Below are 25,699 nucleotides of genomic sequence, written 5' to 3' on the forward strand. Positions count from 1 at the left end.
CATACAGTGACGTGGTCAACGTTACCTTGAACAGCAGCAACTTCTCTGACGCTGACATTAGGGTTATCGTCAACTGCACGAAGAATTGCCTCGTCCATTGCAGGTGTCCTCGTCGTTCAAGGTCTTCCCCAGTCGCGAGTCATAGGCTGGAATGTTCCGTGCTCCCTAAGACGCCGATCAATTGCTTCGAACGTCTTCCTGTCGGGACACCTTCGTCCTGAAAATATGTCTCGATACAAACGTACCGCGCCACGGCTATTGTCCCGTGCTAATCCACACATCAAATGGGCATCTGCCAACTCCGCATTTGTAAACATTGCACGGACTGGAAAACCACGTTCGTGATGAACACTAACCTGTTGATGCTACGTACTGATGTGCTTCATGCTAGTACTGTAGAGCAATGAGTCGCATGTCAACACAAGCACCGAAGTCAACATTACCTTCCTTCAATTGGACCAAAAAAATGGTTCAAATGGCTCTGAGCACTATGGGACTCAACTGCTGAGGTCATAAGTCCCCTAGAACTTAGAACTACTTAAACCTAACTAACCTAAGGACATCACACACATCCATGCCCGAGGCAGGATTCGAACCTGCGACCGTTGCAGTCGTGCGGTTCCGGACTGAGCGCCTAGAACCGCTAGACCACCGCGGCCGGCCAATTGGGCCAACTGGCGGTGAATCGAGGAAGTACAGTACATACTGCCGAAACTAAAATGAGCTCTAACATGGACATTAAGCATTTCCGGACACATGTCCACATAGCATCTTTTCTTTATTTGTGTGTGAGGAATGTTTCCTGAAAGTTTGGCTGTACCTTTTTGTAACACCCTGTATGGGAAGAAGACTTTATTTTCGATTGTTAAAATCTTAACGCCCAGAAATGAAACAAATTAAAACGTAATAAGAAGTATTAGTAAACCTCGCTGACATCAATCGACGCAGTATCAGCAGTATGTGACTGAGTTTTGCCATATGCCGGTGCTTCGGAGAGTACAGCAGAAGCGTCTGCAACAATGATTCATGATCGCTCTCTTTTCCAGGAACCGCATCAGACTGCTATGGACATGCATACGCCCTTACTGAGTGGAAAAAAATATACTGATGAGCCGAAACATTATGAACACCGCAATACAGCGACGAAAGTAGCTGTCGTTGATTCGACAAGCCTTTGAAAAGGTTGCAGAAGGTATCTGGCACCTCATCGAAACGCACTGTCATGCAATTCCATAAATTATGACTCGGTGGTTTGTGGGCGCGAGGCTGGTACCCGATAGTGTCCTACATGTGGTCCATCAGGTTACGAAGAGGTGGATTTGATGACCAAGACGTCAACTTAGAGTTCACCACCGTTCTCTTCAACCCAATGGATCACGATTATGACCTTGTACAGGGACAGCTATTCTACTGGAAGATGCTATCGCCATCAGAGAAGACAACAGGCATGAAGGGATGCAGGTGGTAATCACTATTATTAACGTACTCCACAGTTAACATGGTACATTTGATTAATACCACATGTCCAATCGAATACCAGGTAAGATCACAAGCTTTGTCATGACAGCTGAACACTCCATCGTCCACCATTGTTTCGGGCAGCAGTAGGTCAATCTCCAGTGCAATCCCAGAACGTCATGGGTGCAGATGGTCGTCAGGCCATCGTGGGTGCAGATGGTCGTCAGACCATCGTCGGTGCAGATGGTCATCAGACCATCGAGGGTTCAGATATTTGTCAGGCCATCGTGGTTACAGACGGTTGTCAGGCCGTCGTGGGTGCAGATGGTCGTCAGGCCATCGTGGGTGCAGGTGGTCCTCAGCCATCGTGGTTGCAGTTGGTCGTCAGGCTGTCGTGGCTGCAGATGGTCGTCAGGCCGTCATGGGATCTGATGGTCATCAGGCCGGCGTGGATGCAGACGGTCGTCAGACCGTCGTGGGTGCAGCGATCGCAAGACCATCGTGGGTGCAGACGGTCGTCAGGCCATTGTGGGTGCAGATGGTCGTCAGGCCATTGTGGGTGCAGATGGTCATCAGGCCGTCGTGGATGCAGATGGTTGTCAGGCCATCGTGGGTGGAGATGGTTGTCAGACCATCGTGGGTTCTGACATTTGTCAGGCCATCGTGGGTGCAGATGGTTGTCAGGCCATCGTAGGTGCAGATGGTAGTCAGACCACCGTGGGTGCAAATGGTCATCAGACCATCGTGGGTTCAGACAGTTGTCAGGCCATCGTGGGTACAGACGGTCGTCAGGCCGTCGTGGGTGCAGATGGTCGTCAGGCCGTCATGGGAACAGATGGTCGTCAGGCTGTCGTGGATGCAGACGGTCGTCAGACCATCGTGGGTGCAGACAGTCATCAGACCATCGTGGGTGCAGATGGTCGTCAGGCCGTCATGAGTGCAGGTGGTCGTCAGGCCGTCGTGGGTGCAGATGGTCGTCAGGCCGTCATGGGATCAGATGGTCATCAGGCCATCGTGGGTGCAGACAGTCGTCAGACCATCATGGGTGCAGGCAGTCGTTAGACCATCGTGGGTACAGATGGTCGTCAGGCCATCGAGGGTGGAGATGGTCGTCAGACCATTGTGGGTTCAGACATTTCTCAGGCCATCGTGGGTGCAGATGGTCGTCTGGCCGTCGTGGGTGCAGAAGGTCGTCAGGCCGTCATGGGTGCAGGTGGTCGTCAGGCCGTCGTGGATGCAGATGGCCGTCAGGCCGTCATGGGATCAGATGGTCATCAGGCCGTCGTAGGTGCAGACAGTCGTCAGATCATCGTAGGTGCAGACAGTCGTCAGGCCATCGTGGGTACAGATGGTCGTCAGGCCATCGTGGGTACAGATGGTCATCAGGCCATCGTGGGTACAGATGGCTGTCAGGCCGTCGTGGGTGCAGATGGTCGTCAGGTCGTCGTGGGTGCAGATGGTCGTCAGGCTGTCGTGGGTGCAGATTGTCGTCAGGCCGTCGTGGGTGCAGATGGTTGTCAGGCCATCGTGGGTGGAGATGGTCGTCGGACCATCGTGGGTTCAGACATTTGTCAGGCCATCGTGGGAGCAGATGGTCGTCTGGCCGTTGTGGGTACAGACGGTCGTCAGGCCATCGTGGGTACAGATCGTCGTCAGGCCATCGTGGGTACAGATTGTCATCAGGCCATCGTGGGTACAGATGGTCGTCAGGCCGTCGTGGATGCAGATGGTTGTCAGGCCGTCGTGGGTGCAGACGGTCATCAGACCATCGTGGGTGCAGACGGTCGTCAGACCGTCATGGGTACAGATGGTCGTCAGGCCATCGTGGGTTCAGACAGTCGCCAGGCCATCGTGGGTGCAGACGGTCGTCAGACCATCGTGGGTTCAGACATTTGTCAGGCCATCGTGGGAGCAGATGGTCGTCTGGCCGTTGTGGGTACAGACGGTCGTCAGGCCAGCGTGGGTACAGATCGTCGTCAGGCCATCGTGGGTACAGATTGTCGTCAGGCCATCGTGGGTACAGATGGTCGTCAGGCCGTCGTGGGTGCAGATGGTCGTCTGGCCGTCGTGGGTGCAGATGGTCGTCAGGCTGTCGTGGGTGCAGATGGTCGTCAGGCCATCGTGGAAACAGATGGTCATCACATTGAGCAACATTTGTAACTTGTAATTCAAACATGGTGCGTATTCAACAAATGTTACCCTCTCATGTGGAAATTAAACGGTTCAAATGGCTCTGAGCACTATGGGACTAACAGCGATGGTCATCATTCCCATAGAACTTAGAGCTACTTAAACCTAACTAATCTAAGGACATCACACAACACCCAGTCATCACGAGGCAGAGAAAATCCCTGACCCCGCCGGGAATCGAACCTGGGAACCCGGGCGCGGGAAGCGAGAGCGCCACCGCACGACCACGAGCTGCGGACGGAAATTAAATGGTTTATTGTTATTTCTCTTTCTCATATTCTCACAATTATGTCCAAAAAGTTTCATTTTTCTACGATCACTCGTTTAACATGTGAGACTGTCGAGCAACGATAGTTTAATTATAACCACTCTGTATGTACATGTAGATGGAGATATCTGACACTGAGCTAGCTGGAACATGAGTTTAATTAGATGGAGACTTAAGATAATAGTTTACATTTTTTATACTAACTTGGAGACTACTTCATACTCAAGTCAGCAGCTTTCTATAAGATCACATTCACAAGTATTTCGCAAATGGCTCGTTTGTGGAGCCATGTTTACAGGGATGTTTTAGCTTCTGGTGTCGTATACATTTACGTATACGAGTTTTCGCTATTAATTGTGATCCACCCTATATATGCAATCACAAAATTCTTATCGTAATATTTATGGATAAATAAAGAATAATTCTCATTTGGTTTAGAGCTTGGTACAAAAATATTCACCTGTCAGGCTCAGTTCGACAGTTTAAAGTGGTGCTATCAGGAGTACCCCAATTTATCCGCCCGACGGATCAGTGTCGAGGTCCGGTGTGTCGGCCAGCCCGTGGATGGTTTTTAAGGTGGTTTTCCATCTACCACGGCGAATGCGGGCTGTTTCCCCTTTTTCCGCCTCAGTTACACTGTATTAGCGATTGCTGCACAAACAGTCTCCACGTACCATCATTACTCTACCACGCAAACATCTCAACATTTGGGGTTACACTCGTCTGCTATGAGACGGTCCCCTGGTGGGGAGGGGGGGGGTGGGAGGGGGGGTGGGAGGGGGGTGAGGAACCGCACCATCACCCTCTGTTCGGTGTGGGACTGCGGCGGGGTGGGTGGACTGCTGTGGCCTGTTGTGGGGTTGTGAATCACTGAGGGCTACGGCAGGACGAAGCCTCTCGGTCGTATCTAAGTCCTCGGTTTAAATACATAATATAATACACACCCCAATTATCTTTCGTATTAGACACAAATTTGTGTTTTCCTTTTGAGTTACATATATAAAGATTTTGATCATATTTATCGACGTTCAACGACTGTTAACTTTTGAGAGTTAAATTACTTACAGGTGAGTTTTCTTCATGTGTAACATACAACTTACACAGTTAAACTGTGTCTTATGTTTAACACGTCAATATAAAATTAGATAATAATTTTTGTGTTTGTGTCTCACTTTTTTCCGACTGTAAGTGAAGTAATTTGTAAATTATAGAATTAAAAAGTGTTCCATTATTAAACTAAAAAAATAACAGACATTTTATATTTCTTTCTTTCCACCCATTTTGGTAACTAGCACATTTTATTGAAATTAGGACAATGCAATATATTAAGTTCTTTCCGTTGTCACTAAAATCCTATAAGGATCTCAAGAAATTCGTCAAATGCAAATGAACTGTATCTTCACTTAATATTGAACAGTGGAAAAAGATTCAGAAATACACGGTCCACTCACATTAATGTGACGACGGTCTATGTTCGACGTCGACGTGCAATAAAGACTCACAGACGGCAGGTGGCAGCATTAGTAGTGGAGCGTATATGAAATTTTTCGAAGGGTGCGGAAAACAGTGCATTCGTTGTCGTAATGCGGAAACGGAGCGATTTATCTAACGTCCAAAATGACGTGATCATTGTCTTTCGGGGCTAGGGTGGATGTATTCAAATGGTTCAAATGGCTCTGAGCACTATGGGACTCAACTGCTGTGGTCATAAGTCCCCTAGAACTTAGAACTACTTAAACCTAACTAACCTAAGGACAGCACACAACACCCAGCCATCACGAGGCAGAGAAAATCCCTGACCCCGCCGGGAATCGAGAACGCTACCGCACGACCACGAGATGCGGGCGGTGGATGTATTCCCAGACTGGGCAAGTTTGTAGACTTTTTACGTGCTGGTGTGGTCAACCTATACCTCGCATGGCAAAATGGCGCTAATTTACACAGGCGCCGAGGCAACTGTGGTGCACCACTCTCCGTAGATGACAGGGGGAAGAGCGGCGGAGATGTGTACGGGCGAACAGACGTGCGACTGTTGAGTAGCTGACCACCTAGATCAACCAAAGGGCTACGAAAAGTGTCTCCCTCAAAGACCGTTCAGCGAACGTTGCTGTGTAGGAGCCTCCGCAACAGACGCCTGGTTCATGCTCACTGCTGTTCATCGACGACGGAGACTGGTATTTGCAGGCCAGTACCGCAACTGGTGGTCCATTGAATGGCGACAAGTGGACTTTTCAGATGAATCACACTTCATGCCCCACCGGGCAGGTGGCTGTTGACATGGACTGTCTGAAACGTCTGAAATCAAACATCCTCGAACCACGAGGGAGCGTTATGGTCAGGGTAATGTTTTTGTGCCTTTCCGTGGGTGATCTCATCGTTCTAGAAGGCATAATGGAAAGTACATATATGCTACTATTCTTCAATACCATGTCCAGCCCTTCACGCAGATTGTTTTTTTCTCGTCAATGATGGCATCTACCAGCAGGACACTGCAATATGTCTCACAGCTCGCAGTGTATGTGCGTGGTTCGATGAGCACCAGGATTAGTTTGCTGAACTCCCCTGGTCACGGAACTCCCCGGATTTAAACCCAATGAAGAATCTGTGGTACCACCTAGATCGGGCTGCACGTGCCAATTATCCTCAACCGAGAAGCTTAGCGCAGCTGACCACGGCATTGGAGTTGACATGGCTCCAGATCTCCGTCGACACCTTCCAGAACATAACTGACTCTCTTCCTGCACGTCTCGCAGTGGTCCGCTTCATAAAAGGGGTAAATCTAGCTGTTGATACGTTGTCACATTAACGTGACAGTGTATATTTCTCTTGCAGAGAAATACCTCCAAAGAATTTATGTTAAAAGAAAAAACAACATGTTTCCACGATCATTAGATTTAGATTTATTTTATTTATTTTAAATGGTCTTATAGGAGCCCCAGGAAATGAAATTAGTGTCTGAATGAGCGAGAAGAGGCGGCTAGCAGCAGCATCATGGCCTTTTGGGATTGCAGTGTATCATTCCACCATATTTCAGTGCATGTTAATCAGGATCCCACGACTGTCCTGCGAAATAAGAATCGATGGTTTCAGGAGGGTCGCACTCAACGCTATGCTGGACCTCAAGGACTCCACGTGATTAGCACCCAAGAGAACATATTTAATGTTCTACATGTATATAGATACTCAGCAAGCCACTGTACGGTGCATGGCGGTGGGTACCATGTACCACTACCTGTCATTTTCTTTCCTGTTCGACTCGCAAATATGTTGAGGGAGAAACAACTGTCTATGTGACTCCCCATGAGCCCTAATTTCTCGTAGCTTATCTGCTTATCTTCGTGGTCCTCACGCTCATTGTATGTCGGCGGCAGTAGAATCGTTAGGCAGTCAGTTCAAATGACTGTTCTCTAAATTTTCTTAATAGCGTTCCTCGAAAAGAACTTCGCCTTCCCTCAAGGGATTCCTATTTGACTTCCTGGAGCATCTCCGTAACACTTGCGCGTTGTTCGAACCTACCAGTAACAAATCCAGCAGTCCGTCTCTGAATTTCTTCGATATCTTGCTTCGATCCGACTTGATAACGATCCCAAACACTCGAGTAGTACTCAAGAACGCGGTCTGCTTTACAGGTGAATCACTCTCTCCTAAAATTCTCCCAATAAACCGAAGCTGACCTTTCACCTGCCGCATCGCAATTCTCACATACTTCGCCCAGATATTTAAACGACTTGACTGTGTCAAGCAGGACACTAATAATACTGTATCCTAACATTACAGGTTTGGTCTTCCTACTGATCCGCATTAACTTACATTTTTCCACATTTAGGGCTAGCTGCCATTCGTCACAACAACTGAAAATTTTGTCTAAGTCGTCTTGTATCTTACTACAGTCACTCAACTTCAACGCTTCATGGTACACCATGGCATCGTCAGCAAACAATCACAGATTGCTGACCACAGTGTCCGCCAAATCATTTATGTATATAGAGAACAACAGTGGCTCTGTCACACTTCCCTGGGGCACTCCTGACTATCCCTTGTCTCCGATGAACACTCGCCACCGAAGGCAACGTACTGGGCTCTATTATTTAAGAAGTCTTCGAGCCACTGACATGCCTGTGAACGTATTCCATTTGCTAGTACCTTCGTTAACCGCCTGCAATGGAGAACTGTGTCAAATGCTTATCGGAAAGCTATAAATATGGAGTTGTCTGTTACGCTTCATCCATAGTTCGCAGTATATCATGTGAGAAAAGGGAAAGCTGAGTTTCGCACGAGTCATGCTTTCTAAAACCTTCTGATCTGTCGACATAATGTTCTCAGTCTCAAGAAAGTTTATTGTATTCGAACTGAGAATATATTCACTGATTCTGCAGCAAACGGAAGTTAGGGAAATTAGTCTGTAATTTTGCAGATTCGTTCATTTACCCTTTTTTGTATACTGGAGTGACCAGTGTATTTCCAGTCTCTTGGGACTTTGTGCTAGGCGAGAGATTCATGATAAACGCAAGCTAGCTAAGGGACCAAAGCAGTAAAATCGAACTGGGATTCCATCCGGACCTGGTGATTTATTTGCTTTCAAGTCTTTCAGTTCTTTCTCTACGCCAGAGATGCTTATTACTATGTCGTTCATGCGGGACTCTGTCCTATGGTCAAATGACGGTATGTTTGTACCATTCTCCTGTGTGAACGATTTCTTGAACGTGAAATTTAAAACTTTCGCTTTCATTTCGCTATCTTTAACTGCCACACCAGACTGGTCAACAAGGGACTGAATGGAAGCCTTAGACCCGCTTAGCAATTTTACGTAAGACCAGAATTTTCTCGGGTTCTCTGCCAGGTCTTTTGCTACGGTGTGACGGTGGTAGTTGTCATATGCTGCCGGCCTTTGTGGCCGAGCGGTTCTAGGCGCTTCAGTCCGGAACCGCGCTGCTGCTACGGACGCATGTTCGAATCCTGCCTCGAGCATGGATGTGTGTGCTGTCCTTACGTTAGTTAGATTTAAGTAGTTCTAAGTCTTAGGGGGACTGATGACCTCAGATGATAAGTCCCATATCGCTTAGAGCGATTTGAACCATTTTTGTTATATGCTTCGCGCATAGATCTTTTCACAGACGCACGAATCTCAACTAACCTTCGCTTGTCATCATTTGTACGTTCCCTCTTGAACCGAGAGTGCAACAGCCTCTGCTTCCTCAACATCCTCCGAATTTCGCTGTTAAGCGATGATGGGTCTTTTCCATCCTTTGTCCACTTACTAGGCACATAACTCTCCAGACCACGATTTACAATCTGCGTAAACTTTAGTCATAATTCCCCTACATCCATCTTAATGGAACTAAGTGATGCTAATTCCCTGCCTAAGTCAGATGCTAATAACTGCTTATCTGCTCTATCTATCAGAAACACTCTCATAGCCTTCTTGACTGATTTATTAACTTCCGTAATCGTTGTTGCTATAATGATATCATGATCGCTAATTTCCGTTTCTATACTGACATTGTCGGTAAGGTCCGGCCGTGCAGGATTTGGCAGCAATATCACGTACCTTGAGTCAGGAAATGAGCTTGTTTGCGGCGAGGGAAGTATCCAGACTGACAGGCGACGATGTTGGAGCATCACTGACTGTCAGTACGGCGACCATTGTCGTAGCTTCCATTAACGAGGCAGCAGAGAGAAGTGCGCAGTCAGTGGTGCACTCAACGACAACGCTGGACACAGAAATGGCACTACATCACCTCTTACAAGTCCCGGTTCTGCGTACAGCATCACGTATCCGTATGTGGAAGCTCTTAGGACAATGAACGCTGGCAGACTGCATGCGTCAATGTTATACACTGTGGTGCCAAAAAGTCATGGGATAGCTCCTAATATCGTGTCGGGCCTCCTTTCGTCCGGCGTAGTGCGGCAACTCGACGTGACATGGACTCAACAAGCCGCTGGAAGTCCCCTGCAGAAACATTGAGCCTTGTTGTCTCTGTAGCCGTCCATAACTGCGAAAGTGTTGCCAGTGCAGGATTTTGTTCACGAACTGTTTCGATTATGTCCCACAAACTTTCGATTGGATTCATGTCGGAAGATGTGAGTGACCAAATCGTTCACTCGAATTGTCCAGAACGTTCTTCAAACCAGTCATGAACAATTGTGGCCCGGTGACATGGCATAGTGTCATCCATAAAAATTCCATTATCGTTTGGGAACAAAGTCCATGAATGGCTGCACATCATCTCCAAGCAGCCGAACATATCCATTTCCAGTCAATGTTCGGTTCAGTTGGACCAGAGGTCCCAGTCCACTCCACGTAGACACAGCCCACATCATTATGGAGTCACCACCAACTTGAACAGTGCCTTGCTGACAACTTGAGCCCATAGCTTCATGGGGTCTGCGCCACACTATAATCCTACCATCATCTCTTACCAACTGAAATTGGGACTCGTCTGATCAGGCCACGGTTTTCCAGTCGTCTAGGGCCCCAAACCATACAGTCATGAGCCCAGGAGAGGGACCACAGGCGATGTCGTGTTGCCAACAAAGGTGTTCGCGTGGGTCGTCTGCTTACATAGGCAACTAACGCCAACCGAGCGAGGTGGCGCAGTGGTTAGACACTGGACTAGCATTCGGGAGGACGACGGTTCAATCCCGCGTCCGGCCATTCTGATTTAGGTTTTCCGTGATTTCCCTAAATCACTCCAGGCAAATGCCGGGATGGTTCCTCTGAAAGGGCACGGCCGACTTCCTTCCCCATCCTTCCCTAATCCGATGAGACCGATGACCACGCTGTCTGGTCTCCTTCCCCAAAAACCAACCAACCAACCAACTAACGCCAAATTTCGATGCACTGTCCTAACGGTACGTTTGTCATACATCCCATATTGATTTCTGCCGTTATTTCAAGCACTGTTGCTGGACCGTTAGCACTGGCAACGCTACAGAAACGCCGCTGCTCTCTGTCGTTAAGTGAAGGCCGTCGGTCACTGCGTTGTACGCGGTGAGACGTAACGGCCTAAATGTCTCATCCGCCTATCTCCAACCACTATTCCGTGTACAAAGTCTGTTAATTCGTGTCGTGCGGACATCTTTACAAATGCTTGCCCTTTTATGCCTTGTGTACGACATCTGTTTACACTATGTGATCAAAAGTACCCGGACACACCCAAAAACATACGTTTTCCATATTAGGTGCATTGTGCGGCCACCTACTGCCAGTTACTCCACATCACTGACCTCGGTAGTCATTAGACATCGTGAGAGGGCAGAATGGGGCGCTCCGCCGAACTCACGGGCTTCGAATGTCGTCAAGTGATTGGGTGTCTCTTGTGTCATATGTCTGTACACGAGATTTCCACACTCCTAAACATCCCTAGGTCCACTGTTTTCGATGTGATAGTGAAGCGGAAATGTGAAGGGACAAGCACAGCACAAAAGCGTAGAGGCCAACCTCATCTGTTGACTGACAGAGGCCGCTGACAGTTGAAGAGGGTCGTAATGTGTAATAGGCGGACATCTATCCAGACCATCACACAGGTATTCCAAACTGCATCAGAATCCACTGCAAGTACTATGACAGTTAGGCGGGAGGTGAGAAAACTTGGATTTCATGGTCGAGCGGCCTCTCATAAGCCACACATCACCCCGGTAAATGCCAAACGACGCCTCGCTTGGTGCAAGGAGCGCGCCGGCCGGAGTGGCTGAGCGATTCTAGGCGCTTCAGTCTGGAACCGCGCGACCGCTACGGTCGCAGGTTCGAATCCTACCTTGGGCATGGATGTGTTTGATGTCCTTAGGTAAATTAGGTTTAAGTAGTTCTAAGTTCTAGGGGACTGATGATCTCAGCAGTTAAGTCCCATAGTGTTCAGAGCCATTTGAACCATTTTGTAAGGAGCGTAAACATTTGACGATTGAACAATGGGAAAACGTTGTGTGGAGTGACGAATCACGGTACACCATGTGGCGATCCGATGGCAGGATGTGGGTATGGCGAATTCCCGGTGAACATCATCTGCCAGCGTGTGTAGTGCCAAGAGTAAAATTCGGAGGTGGTGGTCTTATGGTGTGGTCGTGTTTTTCATGGAGGAGACTTCTGCATCTCTTGTTGTTTGGCGTGGTACTATCAGAGCACAGGCCTACATTGATGTTTTAAGCACCTTCTTGCTTCACACTGTTGAAGAGCAATTCGGGGATTGACGTTTGTTCTTCAGCCAATACATCGCCGCTCTTTTGCGTATCTGGAGATCGAGTGGACTTGTTCCGTGTATTGTCTGCAACGCTTGAGCTGAAACAGTACCTAAAGCTCCTGCTCCCGCCAACCGAAGAAGTATTCCGCGTTGTACCCAGTTAACTACCCGTGTTAGTGGTGTGAACAGAAGTCTGTGTACCCAAGCATTCGCTCAGTATCACTGATTGCAGTTATAATGGCGTAATGATACGGACTTATTGTTCTCATTGGTAGTTTATAGTCGTGGGTGGCTAGAGTAATAATTTTATTCATCATTTTCCTGTCTCTCTTGCTCATTTCTTTAGTATGTGCATTATAATGCTGCCATTCGTCCAAGAAGACGCTTAGTTATCTGGTGGCGGATTATCTCTTTATGGATCTGGTCCCTTAACAGATACTCTTTTAAGAGTGTGTACGTTTTAGGCGCAACAGACAGTTTCACTCTTTGACACCACTGATGAAATTTTTGAATGACTTTGCCACATCGTTCTGCCAGGTTACTTCAGGAGCAAAGCGCCGGCGATGGCCACCATCATGGTTATTATATATATATATATATATATATATATATATATATATATATATATATATATATATGGAGCGGTTTCGAAAGACTTATAGAATCATTTATGGCGTGCTCTCCACTTCTCAATCATATTGTTGGGAATTCATTCCATGAAGAAGTCTTTCCTCTTGTAGTCTACTGCACAGCAACCTCTCCAGCACTTTCCCAAATGCATCGAGAAAGCATACTGGTCTATAGGACTTTAGAAGTAGGGATCCTTGTCTTCTCCTCTTTCAGGATAATCACATTTGCTTTCTTCCATATATCTAGTATTCTTCCATGCAGTAAACACGCGTTACAGAGTTGGCACAAATATAAAGGACATGTCGAATTTCAGTAGGTGACTTATTCCTTTTTCAGTTCCAGGATTTATTTCCTTACCTCTTATTCCGAAAATGGAAAAAATATTTTATGCTTCCCTACTTTTGTTCCGCATCTCTCTGTGCTCATCAAATACGTCCTCTGCGGAGTCTTCTGGAAGGAAAATGTCAACCAGTAGTCGTGGAGACTGTCGCGAATTTTCTGTCCTGCTGCCGTCTGCTCATTTTATAGTTGATTAGTTGAGTGCCCGGCGTTGTCTGGGCATATATTTGTACCGATCTTCTATTAGTCCATTTTCTTCTTCCACCCTCTCTCTCTCTCTCTCTCTCTCTCTCTCTCTCTCTCTCTCTCCATCTCCTCCTTTACCCCTCTCTGTCCATCTACTTCACCCTCCGGGTCTATCCATCTCCTCCACCTCAACAATACGCCCATCTCTTTCTGCCCCCTCTCTGTGCACCTCTTGCTGCCCCTCCTCTGTCCATCTCCTCCTCTTCCTCCCTCTCACTGTCCATCTCCTCCTACCCTCTCTGTCCATCTGCTCGTTTCTCTCTCTCTGTCCATCTCCTCCTGCTCCTTCTCTCTGTCCATACCCTCCTCCCCCTCTCTCTGTTCATCTCCTCCTCCCTCATACCTGTGTCCAACTTCTCGTTCCCCTTCTCTGTCTGCCAATCTCCTTCTCCCTCCTTCTCTCTACAGCTTATCACCCTTATCTCAGTTGGAGGCTGGTTCCCTTACCTCCACAACATTTCTTTCCAGGTCGTAAGTGATATATGTACCAAATTGGGCTCAAATCATTACAGGGATAAAGGATGAGCTTTTTACCCGTGGATTTACCTGATTACACACACAGCAAATTTATTTCACACATAAAAATATGGCGTTTCAGTCTTTGATCGCTGTTTTTTATTTTCAATGACCGGTTTCGGGCTAGCTGCCCATCTTCAGATCATATATTGCAGTTACAGAGTAACTTGTCAGTACAGAACAAACGGTTCGCTGTCATACCTTCCTCCCCCTCCCTCTGTTCATCTCCTCCTACCCTCTCTGTCCATCTGCTCCTCTCCCCCTCTCTGTCCATGTGCTTCTCTTCCCTCTGTCCATCTCCGATTGTTCCCATCTGCTCCTCTCCCCCTCTCTGTCCATGTGCTTCTCTTCCCTCTGTCCATCTCCGATTGTTCCGTACTGACAAGTTACTCTGTAACTGCAATATATGATCTGAAGATGGGCAGCTAACCCGAAACCGGTAATTGAAAATAAAAAATAGCGATCAAAGACTGAAACACCATATTTTTATTTAATGAACGACGCGGAATTCCCATAGAGACAATCATGTCTAGTTTTGATATTTCACGCATGTTTAACGTATTTCACACGCATTTGTACAGATATTTCACTTGTATCTCTAGCGAATTTCGCTCCGAAGTTTCATTTTGAGGCAGCTCGACGTTTATGACGTCATATCTCCTGAACTATGTTTCGTACAATGCTGAGAAGTTGCTGCTACGTTCAGTGGTATATGTGAATACTGTCTGAAAAATGTTTCGAGAATACAGTTAGTAGTAAAGAAGCAATAAAATAAAACCCTGTGCTTCATAAGTCTGTTTTACTGCATGAACAGCGAACGTATAGAAAGCGACAACCTCTTTTCCTAATGTCATTTTGTGGGGTTGTCACCGAGAAAAGGTTCCGTAAAGGTTTGAAATTGTGTTCAAAGTTTGTTGCAAGTCAGTAGGTGCTCTCATTCTCAAATGCTACATGACTAAAGTAAGGGTACTCGCGCGTCATGGTGTACGCTGATTTTTCTCACCCACACCCACCCCTTTGATAGATAAGTGGTTCTTACCCTCACAGTGATTCTTTCCAGGCAGTGACTGATGTGTGTAGAAAGTTTGGCTGAAATCGGTAGAGTGGTTTATGAGGAAATGTGGAACATACACTGTAAGACAAAAAAAAGTCGCACCACTATGGAATTAGCCGAATGGGACGGAAATCCGTAGATGACCGAGTCGTTTCCAGACACTGCTTCGCTGATCATCGGGGCTCAGTTCGAAGTGAGACTCGTCACTGAAGACAGTACCACTCCATTTAATGAGATTCCCGACCTAAGACGCGCCTGGAGCGCTATCAACTTGACTGTACCCCGCCATATGGTTCGACGACAAGGAGTGATGGTCTGGGGTATCATTTAGTTCGTGGCAGGGCCCCTTTGGTTGTCATCCGCAGCACCCTTACAGCACAGCAGTACGTCGACGATATTCTACTCCCCGTTTTGTTGCCCTTCTTTTCAAGCCATCCTGGGCTTACATTTCACGAAGATAATAGTCACATGCACACGGCGATCGTTTCTACTACTTGTCTTCGTACTTGCCAAAGCTTATCTTGGTTAGCAAGGTCGCCTGATCTCTCCCCAGTTGAGAACGTTTGGACTGTAATGGAAAGGGCCCTCCAACCATCTCGAGATTCTGACGATCTGACGCGCCAAGTGAATAGAATTTGGCACCATATCCGTCAGAAGGACATCCAACATCTCTGTCAATCACTGACAAGCCGAATTCTTACTGCATAAGGGCCAGGGGTAGACCATCGCGTTATCGACTTGTGCAATATGTGAAGCGCTTTTCCTTGAATAAATCAGCCCATTTTTCTTAATTAGTTTGTATGTACATGTAAAACACAAGTACCGTCCTATTCGGATAATTCCTTCGTGGTGCGTCGTTTCTTTTGTCTTCGAGTATACCACTTGTCTTGTACTTTACAGGTAAGTCCATCCATGCAAAATAATAGGTAGGGATAACATTGTCGAAGATAGACGATTTTAAACGGCATACCTCGTGTGGTAGATAAGTAAAATTTCGTTACTTACTATGTGTCCAGGTGCCGCAATTTTAATGGCCAACAGCCTGTTTTGTTAAGAGGAAACCTTGACATCAGTTATGTTTAAGTCCACGAAATATTACTCCTTCTTCCGGCAACTCTTCCTGCCATTTTGCAGCAGCATATTTCTCGGCATCGTCTGCCGAGAATAGTAAATCCAATCTGGGTGATCAAGCCGCGTTATGTTTGAGTTATATCTGGAACTTTCAACTATATTCACTATTTTCGTCAAGATCTGCCTGAATGCGAATGCAGGTAAATGGTTAATAGATTTACATTTTCTGACTCTTTATTTTTCTTGTAACTCAAGACATACGCACAGACCAAATTTAAAATGTGTAACCCTACTGTAAGAAGACTCTTTCATTACATTTTCGTCACCAAATCGAAGTAATATTCCCTTTTTTTGGCCATCACTCACCTGACTGGCTTGATGCGGCCTGCCACGAATTCCTTTCTTGTACTAACCCTTTCATATCTTTCACTCTCTGTCTTCCACTGCAGTTTTCGCCCTTGACAGCTCCTTTAATTATCATGGAAGTCACTCCATGACGTCTTAACACATGTCCTATCATTCTGGCCTTTCTTTTATGGTGTCTTCCATCTGTTCCTCTCCTAACTGACTCTGCGAAGAGCTTCCTACAAATTTTCAACATCTTTCTGTAGTGCTGCATCTCAAACACTTCGTTTCTTTTCTTTTCCGTTTTCCTCGCTGTCCACAATTCACTTGCATACAATGCTGTTCAGCAAAAGTACATTACTCAAAATAAGACAGATTTTTCGTACTAGTAAACTACTTTTAACCAGGATAGCCATCTTTGCTAGTGGTAGTCTCCTTTCTATGTCTTCCTTGCTTCGTCCGTCCTGTGTTACTTTGCTTCCAAGGTAGCATAATTTCTTCGTTTCTTCTTAATCTCATTTCTGCTACTCATTACTTCCAGCTTTTTCCAATTTACTCTCAGTTCAAATCGTGTGCTAATTAGATAACATTCCGTTCAACAGGTCCCGTGTTTCTTCCTCATTTTCACTGAAAATAACAATGTTATCAATGAGTCTTATCACTGACGTCCTTACACCCTAAATTTTAATCAAACTCCTTAACGTTTTCTTTATTTCCGACTTTGCTTCTTCGATGTATACATTGAACAGCAGGGACGAAAAATTACATCCCTGTCTTACATCCTTTGTAATCTGAGCACTTCGTTCTTGATCTTCCGTTCTTACGTTTTCCTATTGTTTGTCTGTTGTGCGTATTACACATTATCCGTCTTTCCCTACAGCTTACACATATTTTCCTGAAAATTTCGAATACGTTGCACCATTTAACATCGTCGTATGCTTTTTCTAGGTCGATAAGTACTATGAACATGTCTTCATTTTTCTTACGACTTATTTGCATTATCAAGCGCAACGTCAGAACTGCCTCACTTGTGTCTTTACTTTTCCTAAATCCAAACTGGTCGTCATCCAACACCCTAATATCCTACAATATATTGTACTTTACAGGTAAGTCCATCCATGCAAAATCGAGTGATTACTCTACTTATGGAAGTAACCAATTCTATCCTAGTAGTGGAAGAACATTTCACTGCCAAGTTTTGAATACCAAGTGGACGACTGGTGGTGGTGTATAGTCGTTGTTCATCATACACATCAGTACCTCTTCAAAAAGTTTGTTGCTGAGTCAACAGAAAATAACAATATTTTTTCAACTTTTTTGGTGGTAATACATGTTACTGAATACACTTGGTATTGCGAGGGTTCAAGTTTATGTCAGTAACAGCCACGACTAATTGCTATGATTCCATACTAAATTCTTCTTTTGGCGCTCCAACTACATGGGAATCTTATTGAGTACAGGTTGAACAGAAAGGGGCCGAGCAGGGAAGACAACTATCATATAGTCATTAAGAGAGACCCTAGGCCTTTCCAAAGAATAGACACCGTCAGGAGAAGGAGGAGCACAGGTAGAAGTTGAGAACAGTATATGGTGTGCAGGTTAAACACTACCAAAGAAGTAATGTCTGTGTTGTGCCATAAGCCAGAGAACGCCGTTGTATCGTGTTTTGGCGTGGGCAGTCTGCTGGCCCTGGAGAGACGTGCCATGAGCAGACAATAAGGTTCTCAACTGTTTTCTTCTACTGGAGAGATGAGTAATTTAGATACAGGTAATAAAATTTTACTTTCAGTAATCCAAGAAAGGTCTGTTTTGTGGATAACTCCTTCTACATATTCAAGGGCCTAGACGTTACCAGAAACTCATGGCGTGAAGTTTGCCTGGGATTTCGAGGTGTAAGGTATCAATTGTAAGAGTATGCAGTCTTTGTAAACCTATCAGTTGGTTTGCGAATGCAGCACTGGCTCACCATACTTAGTGTTACCGGTACCTGTGAGTGGTTGCTGTGCTGGCTGAATATTGTAAGCCATCTGTCCTGCAGCGAAGGCTGTACCCTCTTAGAGTCTAGAATCGAAGTGCTTCTCTCATCCGAAGAGTCATCCAGCGAGTCTTGGATGAAAGTAAGTTCCATAGAGCGCTCCAAGTAAGAAAACAGAAGTTTTATTGTGCATTGTTTTGTGGACCAATGACAGTGGTTCTCCGAGTTCCGATCAATCAGGTCGGTTCTAATAATGACACAGTCTCCCTTCCATACTCGGTTTAAACTTAATTAATTAACAATGTGACTTTTCAGTGTTTTCATTCAGAAACAAGCAGCTCCCGATGCCTACCATCTGTTTTTCTCATGTTTTACCTAAGCAGCCCTTCCCCACGTACATACAGCAATCTCTCTTCTCCCACTCTAGACTTTATTGATATTATCCAACGGTAGCCCTTTTTCTGTTTCTTAACAGAATCAACAACAAGGCATTTAAGTCTTCGCCAACTGGTAAGTGCAGAACCTATGCTCTTAAACAAAAATGCTGGATGGATTCTCGTCGCACACCACTTCATAAATTTTTATCTTTGTATTGCTTCAGGTCTTGCGTTTCCCAGAAAACAGGCTTCCTGCAGAGGACATGACACCGCGATACAGCTGTTTCTTATTGTCTATTAATGGCACGCCTCTCCAGCGCCAGTCGATTGCCCTCACCAAAACACGATGCAACGGCATTCTGTCGTGTAAGGCACGGCACAGACAGTACTTCTTTGGCGGAACTCAGGCCTCAAGCCAGATACTGTTCCGAACTTTTACCTGTGATACTCTTTCTCCTGGCGGTGTTTGTTCTTTGAACATGCGTAGGTTCACTCTTAACGACTGGACGTGATTGTCACCCCTGCTCAGCCGATTACTGGTCAACCTGTACTCAATAAAATTCCTTCTCAGCCGAAGGATCACCCAGGGAGTCTCGGATGAAAGTAAATCCCATAGAGCGCTCCAAGTAAGAAAGCAGAATTTTTACTTGTGCATGGTTTTGTGCACCAGTGACATTGATTCTTCCGAGTTCCGATCAATCAGGCTCGTTCTAATAACGCAAGAGTCTCATTTCCATATTTAGTTTGAACATAATTAAACAGTAGTGTCACTATTTTTGGAGTTCCCTGTGGAACTTACTTTCACCGAGACTCACCGGATGACGCTTCGGCTGAGAGAAGGACTTCGATTCAGGGCTCTGAGAGAGTGCAGCCTTCGTTGCATGCCAGTTAACTTACAATATTCAGCCACCACAGCCGCCACTCGCAGGCATGTGTAACGCTAAGTATAGTGAGCTGCTGCTGCGTTCATAAACCAATTGATAGGATGCACGAGGAGTTATCAGATTGACATCATGGCTTTTACGTTACTAATTCAAGCACATTTATTAGCAACCTCTGGCCCAACATGTGTTCAGCGAAGATAGTGTGTGCATGTATGTTTCTTTCTGTAGTCCTTTCTTTCCACATCTGATTAACATTCAGCAGTCATCGTGCAACTTCCGCGAACTTAATCGTCGCCCCTCGCCCCGGATCTGGTGTGACCTTAAAGGACTCTTCTCAATTAACTCAGTGAACGTAATGATTTCATGTCCTTATGTATTTAACCTGACGACCACAGCAAATTGTAATAAATGGGGTTTTATAGCGACCATTGCTTCATTCAGTAGTGTGATGATACTCTCTACTTTATCATCTTGTGAGTTGCAGCACCCAAGTTTCATGTATGTTAGGCCCACTACCGTTGAATAAAGTAAATTCATTATGTTATCCGCTGCGCGGCAAGTGTAGTTAAATTCACGTGATTCTGCGAAGAGCCGGCCGTTGTGGCCGAGCGGTTCTAGGCGCTTCAGTCCGGAACCGCGCGACCGCTACGGTCGCAGGTTAGAATCCTGTCTGGATGTGTGTGCTGTCCTTAGGTTAGTTAGGTTTAAGTAGTTCGAAGTCTAGGGGACTGATGACCTCAGATGTACAGTCCCATAGTGCTCAGAGCCATTTGAACCATTTTTTTCTGCGGAGAGCGAGCTGATTATCGGTAAGGCCACACGGTACGTGTGTTCCTCACGTCCTCAGGGGTATGTTAATGGCTCAGTAGTAACCTCACATTAGCACTGTGCCACTTCGCTGTTTAAGCGCTTCCGATGCTTGCACGGAGGCTTCGACTCCCTCTGTAGTGGGATTCTCTAGTTTTAACACGTCATGGCGAACATCCCATCTTCAGCGATACGGACAACGGAGTCATGTGTGAGAGGATCTATGGAGAACTGTAGACATTTGGAACTTCAACTTGTGAAGTAGTTTTTGTTACTTAAACTGTGTAGTTTCGCGACCAGATTTAGTAAGATTTCTTCCTTCTAATGGAATTACTTTCGTTTCAAAAACGTAGCTTTTACTCTCGATGATATGCGCGAAGTTTGACACTAACTGCATAAAAAAGACATACACTAATGGCCATTAAAATTGCTACACCACGAAGATGACGTGCTACAGACGCGAAATTTAACCGACAGGAAGAAGATGTTGTGATATGCAAATGATTAGCTTTTCAGAGCATTTACACAAGGTTGGCGCCGGTGGCGACACCTACAGCGTGCTGACATGAGGAAAGTTTCCAACCGATTTCTCATATTCAAACACCAGTTGACCGGCGTTGCCTGGTGAAACGTTGTTGTGATGCCTCGTGTAAGGAGGAGAAATGCGTACCATCACGTTTCCGACTTTGATAAAGGTCGGATTGTAGCCTATCGCGATTGCGATTTGTCGTATCGCTACATTGCTGCTCGCGTCGGTCGAGATTCAATGACTGAGAGCAGAATATGGAATCGGTGGGTTCAGGAGCGTAATACGGAACGCCGTGCTGGATTCCAACGGCTTCGTGTCACTAGCAGTCGAGATGAAAGGCATCTTATCCGCATGGCTGTAACGGATCGTGCAGCCACGTCTCGGTCGCTGAGTCAACAGATGGGGACGTTTGCAAGACAACAACCACCTGCACGAACAGTTCAACGACGTTTGCCGTAGCATGGACTATCAGCTCGGAAACCATGGCTGCGGTTACCCTTGACGCTGCATCACAGACAGGAGCGCCTGCGATGGTGTACTCAACGACGAACCTGGGTGCACAAATGGCAGAACGTCATTTTTTCGAATGAATCCAGGTTCTGTTTACAGCATCATGATGGTCGCACCCGTGTGTGGCTACATCGCGGTGGACGCACATTGGAAGCGTGTATTCGTCATTGCCATACTGGCGTATCACCCGACGTGATGGAATGGTGTGCCATTGGTTACACATCTCGGTCACCTCTTGTTCGCATTGAAGGAACTTTGAACAGTGGACGTTACATTTCAGATGTGTTACGACCCGTGGCTCTACCCTTCATTCGATCCCTGCGAAACCCTACATTTCAGCAGGATAATGCACGACTGCATGTTGCAGGTCCTGTACGAGCCTTTCTGGATACAGAAAATGTTCGACTGCTGTCCTGGCCAGCACATTCTCCAGATCTCTCACCAATTGAAAACGTCTGGTCAATGGTGGCCGAATAACTGACTCGTCACAACAAGCCAGTCACTACTCTTGATGAACTGAGGTATCGTGTTGAAGCTGTATGGGCAGCTGTACCTGTACACGCCATCCAAGCTCTGTTTGACTCAATTCCCAGGCGTATCAAGGCCGTTATTACGGCCAGAGGTGGTTGTTCTGGGTACTGATTTCTCAGGATCTATGCACCCAAATTGCGTGAAAATGTAATCACATGTCAGTTCTAGTATAATATGTTTGCCCAATGTATTCCCGTTTATCATCAGTATTTCTTCTTGGTGTAGCAATTTTAATGGCCAGTAGTGTATTTCGCCTAACATTGTGGCGAACTTTCTCGATGAGTGGAGTGGTTCTCGGGCTGCATCCACAACAAGAAAGAGGCTTTCTGTAAGTTTCAGTCCTTTACTTAGGACCCCTCTAAGTGCTGCTCTAAACGCAGCTCGTGCGAGGTGCATTCTTTCTTTGCTTTTTGGAACGCTACAGAATTGGGAGGCGCGAGTGGGATTCTTGCCGGCTGCTGTGGGTTAACTGGCCCGTGGATACCTGCAACAGCAGATAACGCAACAAGCAACTCAAGCCGAGTTGAAATACATATTACGTTAGATCGACGAATAGAACAGCGTGCGTACGAAGCCGACTCTGTTCTGGATCATCCTTTTCTCGCTTCACTTGCTCTCGTGGCCGATTATGTCGGTGGTGACAGGTGTTGGGGCCGTATTTGATGATGCAGAGGGAGCATCATCTGGCGCTATATAAGTCTCTTTAGAAGAGTGCGCGAATTAAAATTATCTATGGTGGTAGCGTCTACCACATTAACTGCATGAAACCTCTTTCGACGGTAGCGATCATCCAGTGTATAGGATCGATTCTGATCTGGCTAAGTCCTCTCTTTCACGAATTTGCACACTGCGCGTTACGCCGTAAGAATAGGTTATCAGAGATGGAGTATCTGCTCATATTTCACAACAGCCTGCAAAAGGATGCAGCCTCGTCTTCAAGTAATGCACTAACTCCGTCTTCAGGCCACGAGTGGCTTACCGGGACCATCAGACCGTCGTGTCATCCTCAGTGGAGGATGCGGATAGGAGGGGCGTGGGGTCAGCACGGCTCTCTTCCGATCGTTAAGATGGTAATCTTGACCGAAGCCGCTACTATTCGGTCGAGTAGCTCCTCAATTGGCATCACGAGGCTGAGTGCCCCCCGAAAAATGGCAACAGCGCATGGCGGCCTGGATGGTCACCCACCCAAGTGCCGACCACGCCCGACAGCGCTTAACTTCGGTGATCGCACGGGAACCAGTGTATCCACTGTGGCAAGGCCGTTGCCTCTTCAAGTAATGAACTGGATAAATTCTCATATACGTAATAAAGAAACCCCAACTCACTTTATAGCACCAACGTTCAAGAATAATTTCTCCAGGCTACAACTCCAGCTTTCCACAGCTAAAATAAATCACTAGACTTTTTCGTATCGCGGTGTCACAGTCTTGTTCAGGTAGTACAGCGAATGCCAGCGCGACAGCCGAGATGATGGCGAATGAAACACACACTAAATCGCATCACTCTTTCCAACTCGATCTCAGTTGCCGTTCATGTGTGTGAGAGGAACAATTGAGGTTACGGAGGGGAGTGTTGTTGGTTGGTTGGTTCGAGGGAGGGGACCAAACATCGAGGTCATCGGTCCCATCCGCTTAGGGAAGGATGGGGATGGAAGTCGGCCGTGCCTTTTTAAAGGAACCATCACAGCATTTGCCTGAAGCGATTTAAGAAAATAGAGGAAAACCTAAATCAGGATGGCCGGACGCGGGTTTGAACCGTCGTTCACCCGCCTGCGAGTCCAGTGTGCTAACCAGTGCGCCACTGGAGCGTTGTAGAAACTTCAATAAATTCCATTGAGTGACAATATAAAAAAATTTGAAAATGTGAAATAAGTAGTGTTGTTTTTAAAACTTGGTAACTTGTCTTCAGAGACCAGTTAAAGGTCTTATTACTCCCTTTACCTCTACATACATATAGATCTGTGGTGGTAATAATGGTGGTTCAAAAATGATTCAAATGGCTCTGAGCACTATGGGATTTAACATCTGAGGTCATCAGTCCCCTAGAACTTAGAACTACTTAAACCCAACTAACCTAAGGACATCACACACATCCATGCCCGAGGCAGGATTCGGACCTGCGACCGTAGCGGTCACGCGGTTCCATACTAAAGCGCCTAGAACCGCTCAGCCACAACGAACGGCGGTAATAATGGTAGTAAAATTACAAAATTTATGGTAGACGCGGCAGTGTACAGGCAGTTATTCCTCTCGCGTAGCAACAGTTAATGGAATAACAACCTATTAGTATATGCTGTGCTGTTTCTTACTGAATGTACGACCTCTGTACGATGGATGGTTCAGCAGGTGGCTGCAAGTAAACGTCACTGATTTCAATCAATTCGTATCACGAAAATCATCCAACAAGTCGTCCTTATGGCAAATGCGATGATCTACAAGACGGCTGATGTGGAAAAGAAAATTCTGTTTTCGGAATATCGCAATCCAAGTGACACGATTAGTTAAATGGCGACACATTTACTACCAGGTGTCCTTATAGCATTCTCTCAGAGACATCCCATGTCACTAGTCGTGCGGCCCCTCACGCCGAAGGTTCGAGTCCTCCCTCGGGCATGGGTCTGAGTGTTTCTTTAGCAAATGGCTCTGAGCACTATGGGACTTAATATCTATGGTCATCAGTCCCCTAGAACTTAGAACTACTTAAACCTAACTAACCTAAGGACATCACACAACACCCAGTCATCACGAGGCAGAAAAAATCCCTGACCCCGCCGGGAATCGAACACGGGAACCCGGGCGCGGGAAGCGAGAACGCTACCGAACGACCACGAGTTGCGGACTGTTTCTTTAGCGTTAAGTTAGTTTAAGTAGTGTGTAAGTCTAGGACCGATGGCCTCAGCGGTTTGGTCCCTTAGGAATTCACACACATTGAACATTTTTTTCAGAGACATCATAGCATGCCAAAGGCAGCACTTAAGGAAGCAACATGTTGCTCCGAAAGGTCAAGGTGGTTTTTCAGTGAAGGACGCGAATAAAATCACTTTGTTTTCCAAGGACTTCCAGAAATCACTATTGTCAAACCTGGTTGGTTGGTTGAATTTGGTGAAGGGGACCAAACAGTAAGGTCATCGATCCCATCAGATTACGGAAGGATGCGAAAGGAATTCGGGAACCACCCCGGCATTTGCCTGAAGCGATTTAGGGAAATCACGAAGAACCTAAATCAGGATGGCCGGACGCGAGTTTGAACCGTCGTCCTCACGAGTCAAACCAGAGTGACTCTGCGTATCTCAGTCTGCATACCTCAGTACTTACGTGAGGCACGTGGAGGAAGTACATAATACCCTGCGCTACTGCCATGAGTGAACTCTGGTGTTTAACGCCGAGGCAACGGCGAAGCCCTCTGATGAATTATTTCAAAAATGGCTCTGAGCACTATGGGACTTAACAGCTATGGTCATCAGTCCCCTAGAACTTAGAACTACTTAAACCTAACTAACCTAAGGACAGCACACAACACCCAGCCATCACGAGCCAGAGAAAATCCCTGACCCCGCCGGGAATCGAACCCGGGAACCGATGAATTATTTCTGTTGCTATTGATATTAGCGCTGCTCGTATCTTGAAGTCGTACCTTGAAGCCCACAGTGTCGTGGTTGTTAGTGACCAGTCATTAATAACTGGAGATTGAAATGGATAAATCAATTTAATAAATGAGACTGACGCGGAACTGAATGATAATATCTCAAAACACACAAAAATCGATATAAAGTTCAAGGCCACATGTTCTAAT

At 46.3% G+C, this 25,699-nt stretch overlaps 2 protein-coding genes and 1 pseudogene across 2 annotated transcripts; 2 read left to right on the forward strand and 1 right to left on the reverse strand.

The window, feature by feature from the left end:
* Positions 1-1,637: 1,637 nt before the first annotated feature.
* LOC126249341 (macrophage receptor MARCO) lies at positions 1,638-2,520 on the forward strand. The gene is made up of 2 exons (XM_049950995.1): positions 1,638-1,834; positions 1,917-2,520. Exons 1-2 carry the CDS (start codon positions 1,638-1,640, stop codon positions 2,518-2,520), a joined length of 801 nt encoding a protein of 266 aa, XP_049806952.1.
* A 141-nt stretch (positions 2,521-2,661) lies between these two features.
* Positions 2,662-12,608, forward strand: LOC126249342 (collagen alpha-1(XI) chain-like). The gene is made up of 2 exons (XM_049950996.1): positions 2,662-3,552; positions 12,558-12,608. The coding sequence occupies exons 1-2, from the start codon at positions 2,662-2,664 to the stop codon at positions 12,606-12,608; spliced, it is 942 nt and encodes a 313-aa protein (XP_049806953.1).
* A 10,448-nt stretch (positions 12,609-23,056) lies between these two features.
* Positions 23,057-23,174, reverse strand: LOC126250171 (5S ribosomal RNA; annotated as a pseudogene).
* Positions 23,175-25,699: the final 2,525 nt, after the last annotated feature.

Source organism: Schistocerca nitens, chromosome 3 (genome assembly GCF_023898315.1).
Source record: "Schistocerca nitens isolate TAMUIC-IGC-003100 chromosome 3, iqSchNite1.1, whole genome shotgun sequence".
NCBI classification, from domain to species: domain Eukaryota; kingdom Metazoa; phylum Arthropoda; class Insecta; order Orthoptera; family Acrididae; genus Schistocerca; species Schistocerca nitens.